General features: G+C 51.0%; 1 protein-coding gene across 1 annotated transcript; it reads left to right on the forward strand.

Moving 5' to 3' along the window:
• The first annotated feature begins 9,041 nt into the window (after positions 1-9,041).
• LOC136302568 (olfactory receptor 14J1-like) lies at positions 9,042-10,040 on the forward strand. The gene has a single exon (XM_066206039.1). The coding sequence runs from the start codon at positions 9,108-9,110 to the stop codon at positions 10,038-10,040; it is 933 nt and encodes a 310-aa protein (XP_066062136.1). The 5' UTR covers positions 9,042-9,107.
• The last annotated feature ends 369 nt before the right edge of the window (positions 10,041-10,409 follow it).

Below are 10,409 nucleotides of genomic sequence, written 5' to 3' on the forward strand. Positions count from 1 at the left end.
GCTCGTGTTCCCAGGAATTCAGGGCTGCCTCCTCCTGCCCTGCTGGAGCTGGGCCGGCCCTGTCTCACCACTGCCCCTTCTTCGGCACAGCCCTTTTTGCTACTCTGTGGGCCTGCACTCCCCTGTCCTGCTGGGACATCCCTGCCAATGCAGCTACCACTGTGGAGCTTCTGATATACCTTACCCACCAGCCCAGGATTTTTCACTGTTCCAGCTTGGTGCTCTCAGAGTCCCGCAGGGGCACCAAAATCAGACTGCCCCAAGCTTTCTGAAACAAAGACGCTCAAGGTTCCTGGTTCTGTTTTGTTGTTAATGCTGTTGTTCTTGTTGTTTGTTTGCCTTGTTATACATACTAGAAAAGAACTGTTTTTCCTATCCCCATATCTTTGCCTAAGAGCCCCCTCAAAATACAAAATTATAGTAATTTGGAGGGAGGGGGTTTGAGTTCTCCCTGCCCCTCCCTAGTAAACACCTGTCTTTTCCAAACCAAGACACCCTTATAACCTGGAAAGCGTTAAACAATAAAGATGTTAAATTTCCCAAAAATGTTTCAGGTAAAGAGGATTAGAAGGAGAAGAAAAAGAGAGATTGAGAAAGACAGAAGATCTATATCCAAAGACACACATATAGCTAGCAACTGCTTGGGTTCCAGTGTGGGTGAGACACAAACCCCAGGAGAAGGAGGGTCCACACCATGGGCTGAGCTTGTGATCCGTCTTTTAAGCTCCTGGGCCTTTGTGTGGCCACTGTGACACTGCAGAGCCAAGGAGACCATTGCTGACAGTACAGAACCCTACAGAACCAAGGGGCCATGGGGACACTGTGGTGCCTCATGGAATCAAGGGGACCACTGTGAAACTCAGGGGCCCCATGGAAGCAAGGGAACGTGGAATAGGCCTGGCTGGTTTGGCCTCCCGGGGGCTGCTGGACAGGTCTGGCTGACCTTGGCATGTTGAGGGCTGCTGCTCATCTGCCCCGGAAGCTCTGGGGCTCTGTGTTCTCCTTCTGTGGAAAAGAGCTGTCCTTCTCCTCCAAGGGCCTGTGGCTAAAGTTGGGATTCCTCCTCCAAATTTCCTTAAATGGAAAGATTGTTCCCAGATGACATCTGCCAGGAGAGACTGATCTGGCTGGCCTGGAAACCTGGGGTCCATCTCACATCTGCCATTCAAGCACTGGGACCATGTGCTTCTTTTTTCTATGGGAAAAATGCACCTTTCACTTCAAGGTGCCCATGGCCAAAGCTGGGGATCCACCTCCAGAATTCCCTATATCCAAGGATAGCTCCCAGACCAAAACTGACAGGAGAGACAAGTCTGGCTGGCCTTGGCTTCCACAGATCTGGTTCTCATCTGCCTTTGAAATACTGGGGCTCTGTGCTTTCCTTCCTAATATAAAGTACTCTTCTTCCTGCCCCAGCAGCTATGGCCAAAATTGAGATTCCACCTCCAAAATTCCCTATGTCCAAGGATTGCCCCAAAAAGGTGACAAAAAGACAAAATGTGCCAAGGGGAGACAAGTCTGACTGGCCTGGCCTATGGGTGGCCACCTGTCATTTTCTTCCAAAACACTTGGACTTCGTGCTTTTCCTTCCTACAGATAAAACCATCCATCTCCACCAGGCACCCATGGCCAAAACTGGGATTCCACCTCCAAAACTCCGTACATCCAAGGATTATTCCCAAGGGAAAGCTGCCAGGACAGACAGGTCAGGCTGCCCTTGGCCTCTTGGGGGCTGCTTCTCACCTGCTTCTGAAACACTGGGGCTCAGTGCTTTCCATCCAATGGAAAAGAACCATCATTCTTGTCAAGGTGTCCATGGCTAAAATTGAGATTCCTCTTCTCAAATTCTGTATGTCCAAGAATTCCTCCCAGGAAAAAGCTGCCAGGACGAACAGCTCTGGCTGTCTTGGCATCCCAGGATCCACCTCTCTCCTCTTCTGCCTTTGAAACACTTGTGCTCTGTGCTTTCCTTCCAATGGAAAAGAACCATCCTACTTATCAACGCAGAAATGTCCGAATGTGGGATTCCACCTCCAAAATTCCCTATATCCAAGGGTTGCTTTCAGACAAAAGCTACCAGGACAGAGAGGTCTGGCTGGCCTTGGCCTCTGATGGCCGCCTTTCATCTGCCCCTCAGACATCGGTGTTCCATGCTTTCCTTCCTATGGAAAAGAGCCATCCTTCTCCTCTAGGTGGTAATGTACAAACTTGGCATTCCGCCTATAAAATTCCCTATGTCCAAGGATTGCTCCCAGACAAAATGTGCCAGCACCATCTCATCTGGCTGCCCTTGGCCTCTGGTGACTGCTGCTCATCTGCCCCTGAGATACTGGGGCTCGGTTGTTTCATTCCTATGGAGATCATTGTGACACGATGGGGACCCCATGGAACCAAGGGGCCACCGTGACATTGCAGGGTACCATGGATCCCAGGGGCCATTGTGACACCTCAGGGTCTCATGGAACCAATGGGATCATTGTGGCACTGCTGGGCCCCATGGGACCAAGAGGCCAGTGTGAAGCAGCAGGGCTTTGTGGAACCAAGAGGCAATTGTTGCGTTACAGGGCCTGGTGGAACCAAAGGTGAACCATTGTGATCCTGCAGGGCACTTTGGATCCATGGAGACCATTGTGACATTGCAAGGCCACATGGAATCATGGAGACCATGGTGACACTGCAGGGTCCCACAGAACTAAAGGGCCACTATGACCATGCTGGGCCTCATGGAAGCCAGAGGCCATTGTGACACCTCAGAAGGAAGAAGAACATTGTGACACCACAGGCCTGGGGCCTCATGGAACCAAGGGAACATGGAACAGATCTGGCTGGTTTGGCCCCTTGGGGCCCTCCTGACCAGTCCAGATGTATGTAGAGGGCTGCTACTCATCTGCCACAGAAGCACTAGGGCCCTGTGCTTTCCTTCCTATGGAAAAGAACCATCCCTATTTCCAGGTGCCCATGGCTGAAATTCGAAACCCCTGAAAAGTTCCCTATATCCATGGGTTTGCTCCCAGCCAAAAGCTGCCAGGAGAGACATGTCTGGATGGCCTTGGCCTCCCAAGGGCTGTCTCTCATCTACTACCAAACACTGGGGCTCAGTGCTTTCCTTCCAGTAGATTAAAACTGCCTTTCTCATCTAGGTGCCAATGGCCAAAATTGGAATTCTACATCCAAACTTCTGTCTACCCAATGATTCCTCCCAGACAAAAGCTGCCATTACAGACAGGTCTGTCTGGCCTTAGCCTCTGGTAATTTTCTTAAACTATTAGCAGAACATTTTAAGTTCTCAAAAACTTGGAGAGGGCCCAGAGCTCTCCCAACATCAGTTTTGGAGGCCTCAACCACATGACCACAATAGAGGGACAAAGGAGCTCTGTGCTCACTGGAGTGGAGACTGAGGACAGCAGTGGAGAGCCCTGAGAGGGATTGAAGGGTGGATTAAGAGATGGTGGATCCTTTTCACATACAAGAGAACAGCCAGACAAAGAAAAAGTTAATGCCAAGGACACCTGGGGAGGCCCAGACTGAGAACAAAGAGAAAGGAATTGCACTCCCAGGGCAGGGCTGTGGGGCAACATGTCCCCCCGAAGGAGTCTGGAGCAGCCCAAGGCTCTGTGTGGCCAGGCAGAGGCAGGCAGGACGCACAGCTTTCAGCAAAGGAAGGGCCCAGCCAGGCGGGGCAGCCGGGGGATGACGACAGCCTGCAGGGACAGAGGCGCAGGGCACGGACACCGTAGGACAGCCTGGGCTGCACAGGGCACAGGGATGGGCAGCAGCTGCAAGGCCCTGACAGAGCCAACTCCTGCAGCACTTTGGCCATGGCTGCTGGGCCTGGGCCTGAGCCATGAGGAGGAGACAAGTGACCCTTGCAGGCCTGGGGCCTCATTGCCTCCTTGTCCCTGCTCAGCAGCCTGGCAGGGGCCGCCCCATGCTGCTGCCCTTGGCATTGCACATCCCCACATCCCAGTGGGCTGGGAAGAGCCCTGAGCACTGAGGGAATGTGGTGGTTTAGCATGAATGTGAAAGATTTTTTTTTTTTTTTTTAAGAAGGAATAGTATTGACAGCTTGGTTGACAAATAAGAGTGTTGTACATGTCTCTTGGGACCCAGTCTTGAATCAAAGGTACCAAGTGACTCAGTCATCTTTCTGTTTCTGGCTGGCAAGGAGTTAACACCACTTCATAAGTCAGAGGTTCAGGCTAGGCCTCCCCAGAGCCAGGCCCGGCAAGGCCTTGGGAGGGCCACTGCCTGTAGGAGAGCTGCCTGGGCCGGCACTGTCCCCTTTTTCTTCCAGCTCCTCTGATGGCGAGAGGAGGATTGCAGATCGGCAGTGCTGGCCCTGTGCCAGGGGCCGCGGTGGCCGGTGGCCGTGCTCTGGGCTTGACTGCCGGAACCTCTTGTCTCACAAAATCACAGAATATGTAGGCTGGAAGAGACCTTCAAGGTCATCGAATCCAACCCAGCCCTAACACCTCAACTAGATCATGGCATCAAGTGCCACATCCAGTCTCTTTCTCAACACATCCAGGGATGGTGATGCCACCACCTCCCTGGGCAGACTATTCCACTTTTTAATCACTTGTTCACTGAAAAACTTCTTCCTAATTTCCAACCTGGATTTCCCTTGATGCAGCTTAAGACTGTGTCCTCTCATTCTGTCAGTTGCTGCCTGGAGAAAGAGACCAACCCCTCCTGACTACAGCCACCTTTCAGGGAGTTGTAGAGAGGGATAAGGTCACCTCTGAGTCTCCTTTTCTCCAGGCTAAACAAGCCCAGCTCCCTCAGTCATTGCTCACAGGAGTTGTGTTCCAAGCCCCTCACCAGCCTTGTTGCTTCCTCTGGACACGTTCAAGCATCTCAACATCCTTCCTAAACTGAGGGCCCAGAACTGGACACAGCACTCGAGGTGTGGCCTCAGCAGTGCTGAGTACAGGGGAAGAATGACCTCCCTGCTCCTGCTGGCCACGCCATTCCTGATCCAGGCCAGGTGCCATTGGCCTTCTTGGCCACCTGGGCACACTGCTGGCTCCTGTTCAGCTGTCTGCTGACTAGAACCCCCAAGTCCCTTTCCACCTGGGCACTGTCCAGCCATGCCGTGCCCAGCCTATAATGCTGCAGGGGGTTATTGTGGCCAAAATGCAGGAATCGAAACTTGGACTCATTAAACTTCATTTTGTTAGACTCTGCCCACCCATCCAACTGTTCCAGGTCTCTCTGCAGAGCCATCCTATCTTCCAAGCGGTCGACACACACTCCCAGCTTAGTGTCGTCCAGGAATTTACTAATGAAATATTCGATACCCTCATCAATGGCATCAATACAAACATTGAACAGAGCTGGCCCCAGTACAGACCCCTGAGGAACACCCCTGGTGACTGGCTGCCAGCTGGATGCAGCACCGTTCCCCACCACTCTCTGGGCCCGGCCATGCAGCCAGTTGTTAACCCAGCAAAGAGTGCTCCTGTTCAAGCCGTGGGCTGCCAGCTTTTCCAGGAGCATGCTGTGGGAGACAGTGCCTAAGGCCTTGCTGAAGTCCCAACAGACAACATCCACAGCCTTTCCCACATCCACCAGGCAGGTCGCCTGGTCATAAAAGGAGATCAGGTTGCTCAAACATGACTTACCTATCCTAAACCCGTGCTGGCTGATGGAGGAGAGAATTTTGAAAATTCTTCTCTGGAGCTCCAGGGAGCTAATCCAAGTTTGAGTTGCTTTAGATCAGACCAGGGCCGGAGGAGGGTCATCCATCAGTGTTCTTGAGCATGATTCTTCTCCATGCTCCCCCTGCTATGACTTTCAGCCTTGAAGTTCTGGGAGTCAGCTGGAGAAGGGGAAAAAAAAAAAAGGCTTTAGGCAAAGACATTAACCTTTTTCCTTCCTTCATAGAAGACAGAGTGATTTGAAATGTAAGGAGAGAGTATGAGACAAAAGTTAGCAAAAGAACTGATAAAGACTATTGGAAGAAGTGGATATTTCTGACCAGACTTCTCTGGATGTGAATTACAGAAAAATAGATTATTATAATGCTGTTTGGGAGAACGCAAGTTCTAGTCAAACAGTTGTATGTACTGATATGAATGAGATTTAATTTAGGATTTTGAATAAAAAATATACCCGGCTCCTGGGAAAAAAAAAAGGAAGTCTCAGCCTTTGAGACAAAGATGCTTCTAGAAAGGAAGTAATTTTGAACTTCCGGCTCCTAGGCATAATAGGAGGTCTCTATTTCTTTTGAGGTAGTGACGATTTTAGAGAAAGAAGAAGAGAATCCTTGCTTTATACTAGAAAAGCATTCTTAAAATGGTACCCCAAACATGCAGAGGCCCATAAGCAGCTTGGGAAACTGTTATATGGGTGGGACTGCACAGAATCTGCAAAAATTCCATGTGGTTGCAGATTTGTGACCATGAGAACCACCAGACCTTTTCCTGTGGCATGTATCTCCATAAACTCTAGAGAGGCTCCTCTCCCAAGGTGATGCAGGATTGTGTTTAAATAGTTGCAACTGGCTAAAAATCATAGTTTTCTCTCTGTTGTGTGGGAAAGTGAACGGTTTGTGGTAAGTGGAAAGATGTTTGAATGTCTCATTTTTCCTTTTTCTCTTCTCTTAGTGTATGCTAATAAAATCTATCTGTTTTTACTTTTAGGTTGAGCCTGTTTCAGCTTTTTCTCCCAAAATCTTATCTCCCAGCTAGTAAACGAAATTCAGCAAACATAAAACCACCACAGGAAGGGACAGCATCTGCCTTGCCAGGGGCTGGAGCTCAGGCCTTGGCCTTTTGCATTCCTGAAACACATGCAGGTTTGCTCAGCATCAGAGACACCTTTGCCTTGTTTGTCCCCACCTGTCATCAGTGCCTGCGGTGTTCTGCTCTAACTGGAACCTGGGGACACTTTCTCAGGCGTGTCCCTCAATGGGACCCATTTAAAACTTCAAGAAACGTTGGCCTTTTTAATCTGACTTTGAGTCCTTGAGAAGTTTTTTGAACACTCTCTCAGGGACTGAGTCTGATGTAAACAACAGCAAATCCCCAAGAGGCTCATTAGCATCCTTGTGCTGTGTCTGTGCTGCTGAGCTGGGCCGGGCTCCTGACACAGAGGCACCTCCTGGCAACCAAGATGAGCTTCAAAAAGGCATTTCTCCATCAAAGTGGCTCCTGTGCACAGCCCAGCAGGGCTGGGGCACTGCTTGCAGCCACCCTGGGCACAGCACACAGGCACAGAGAGCTTCAATCACTCAGGGCTGGGAAGATGCTGGGGACTGACTGGGCGAGAATCATTTCCAGCCCTTGACACTGGAAGCCTCTGGCTGCAGGACAATGCAGCTGCAGCTCCTGCAATGATCTCCTAGAGCAGGAACATCCCATTATGGGTTCTGTAAGTACAACTCAGACTATCTCTGCTGTAAGCATGTGGACATGCTCAGGGCTTCTGCTCACTCCAGGAATATTTCCAGGACAATAATTTTTATAAAGATAAAATTTACTCAGTCATTGTTTTCAGTTTCTTACTCCTGGTGAATGGGGAGGATAAATAATAAACAACTTCATGTTTAAAAGTCCCTAAGGCATCTGAACTATACCTCCAGTGCTATTCATGGGTTCCCAAAAGTGCTTTCATCCACTCCTTTGCCCATGGACAGCACCAGCATCACCTTCACTGGAGCCATCAGGCTTAGTCTGACCGGTCCTTTCTCCAAGCTCCAAACAGAACCTGCCCCCAGCCAGTGCCCTGCAAACAGGCAGGTTTCTGTAGGGCCAAGGAGAGTGCACAGAGATTTGGGGTCTGTGAGTGCTGGCAGGGAGAGATCAGGAACAGGGAAATACCTCCAGGAGAAAAATCTCCAGGAAGCAGGGAGAAGATCAGGCAATGAGAGAAAACAAAACCCAGAAATGCTGTGGCAGGGAGAGATCTCCAGAGGATCCTTTCCAGTGCAGCCCCTCCCTCGGAACAAGCCCCCTCCCTCTTGTCCCCCAGCCAAGCCTCTGCCCTCAGGGCTGGGGGTCCAAGGCATGAAGCCCCTCCTGTGCAGGCAGAGCTGCAGCAGAGCCGTGGGGCAGCTCTGCAGCCCCGGGCCCAGTTCCCTTTGCAGAGCACAGGGCTGGGAGCAGCTGCCTGGCACTGGGGGGCTCTGGGAGGGGGCACAGCTGGCTCAGGGTGACCCTGTCCCCAGTGCCCGGCTGTGGGCAATGCTGTCAGTGCAGCCAGGGAAGGAGCTCCATCTCATTTAATCCAGTGCCATCATTAGGACACTTGAAAGTCTCCCTGAGATTTCCTTCCAAGCTTCCAGCTTCCCTCCACAATGCAAACGTGCCCTGTAGCATCTTTGTGTTATCTGAAAGCCCCACGGGGAGACACACAAGTTCTGTGATGGAGAAAATGCTGTTGGGTTGGTGGAATGAGTCCCGTGTGTCCTTGGGTACAAATGTGGGGCTGAGCCCTTGAGAAGAGGATGGACATTGGGTGGACTGTGGTGGATCCATCAGCTCTCAGAAGTGTCAGGATGGTTTTTAAAGGAAACTTGGGAGGGTGATCATCCTGTGTAGGGGACAGGTGAAAGCCCAGAGAATCCTGGAACAGGACAGGGTGACAGACCTCCTCCCCTCATTCTCCATGCACCACCTTGCCTCAGAGAACTTGCTCTGTTCTCTCTGAGCGCAGCAGCAGAAATGCTGAGAGTTTCTGACATCAAAAATAGTCAAGTGGAGATGAAGAAAAGCTGTTGAAAAAACTCTAGAACATTTAAACAGACTTTACCATTCCTGGTCACTGGCAGTGGGAGTACAAGCTGACAGAGACTTCTGTATTAACAGGGTTTCAAAGTGGAACACGAGGACAGGTTCCCTGTCCCCGTCTCACGTCTGCACGGCAAGGCTGAATTGAAAAAACCCTGCATGTAATTGCCCTGAATCTGAAGACCCACTCAGCCAGCACCAACCAGGGCTCCCCAGTTGGAGTTTAAGGAAAATCTGCTAGAAAATCAAAAGGCTGTCAGTGTGATACAGAAGAATGGTCTGTGGGAAAAGGCTTTGATTTTACTGAAAGAACTTTCTCCCAACCTGTCACTGATCTTTTCTCCTTGAACAGGCCCCCATGGCCAGACACAGCAAATGTCCAACAGCAGCTCCATCAGCCACTTCCTCCTGCTGGCATTGGCAGACACGCGGCAGCTGCAGCTCCTGCACTTCTGCCTCTTCCTGGGCATCTCCCTGGCTGCCCTCCTGGGCAACGGCCTCGTCATCAGCGCCGTAGCCTGCGGCCACCACCTGTACAGCCCCATGTTCTTCTTCCTGCTCAACCTGGCCCTCACCGACCTGGGCTCCATCCTCACCACTGTCCCCAAAGCCATGCACAATTCCCTCTGGGACACCAGGACCATCTCCTATGAAGGATGTGCTGCACAGCTCTTTCTGTTTGTGTTTTTCATTTCAGCAGAGGTTTCCCTCCTGACCATCATGTGCAATGACCGCTACGTGTCCATCTGCAAACCCCTGCACTACGGGACCCTCCTGGGCAGCAGAGCTTGTGCCCACATGGCAGCAGCTGCCTGGGCCAGTGCCTTTCTCAATGCTCTGCTGCACACGGCCAATACATTTTCCCTGCCCCTGTGCGAGGGCAATGCCCTGGGCCAGTTCTTCTGTGAAATCCCACACATCCTCAAGCTCTCCTGCTCACACTCCAAACTCAGGGACCATGGGCTCATTGTGCTAAGTGCTTCTCTATATTTTGGCTGTTTTGTGTTCATGGTTTTCTCGTATGTGCAGATCTTCAGGGCTCTGCTGAGGATCCCCTCTGAGCAGGGACGGCACAAAGCCTTTTCCACCTGCCTCCCCCACCTGGCCGTGCTGTCCCTGTTCTTCAGCACTGGCACATTTGCCTACCTGAAGCCTCCCTCCATCTCCTCCCCATCCCTGGATCTGGCCCTGTCAATTCTGTACTCGGTGGTTCCTCCAGCCTTGATCCGCCTCATCTACAGCCTGAAGAACCAGGAGCTCAAGGCTGCAGTGTGGACTCTGATCACTGGACGATTTCAGAAACATTAATCTGCTGCCCATTTCTTGCAAATCATTTGTAATAAAGGTCATCTTTGATAGTTCTTGTTGCTTTGCTTGCAGTTTTTTGTTTTTTTTTATTTCCTATGATTAATTTTCAATTACGTTCACAAAGCAAGGCCATTGTTTTTGCCCTGACTTGTTTTGTTTCACTCCATATTTTCTGTGGTCAAAAGACTGTGTCAATGAGGAGCTGTGCACTCAGTGGCTTTAAACGAACTAAAGGATCTCCCAGAAATGTTTTCACTGGAGATCCCCTGTTTTGTTCCCTTCCTTGGCAGCTGCAGCAGCAATGTCTGTGTGCAGGGCTGGGGACAGATCAGTGATGGCACAGCAGCTCTGGCCTGCTGGCCACACCAT

The sequence above is a fragment of the Chamaea fasciata genome, unplaced genomic scaffold, assembly GCF_029207755.1.
Source record: "Chamaea fasciata isolate MVZ Bird 193981 ecotype frontalis unplaced genomic scaffold, bChaFas1.0.hap1 SCAF_29, whole genome shotgun sequence".
NCBI lineage: Eukaryota > Metazoa > Chordata > Aves > Passeriformes > Sylviidae > Chamaea > Chamaea fasciata.

What these genes read in the sequence shown, in the direction of transcription:
- LOC136302568 (XM_066206039.1), top strand. Translation starts at nt 9,108, where the DNA reads ATGTCCAACAGCAGCTCCATCAGCCACTTCCTCCTGCTGGCATTGGCA.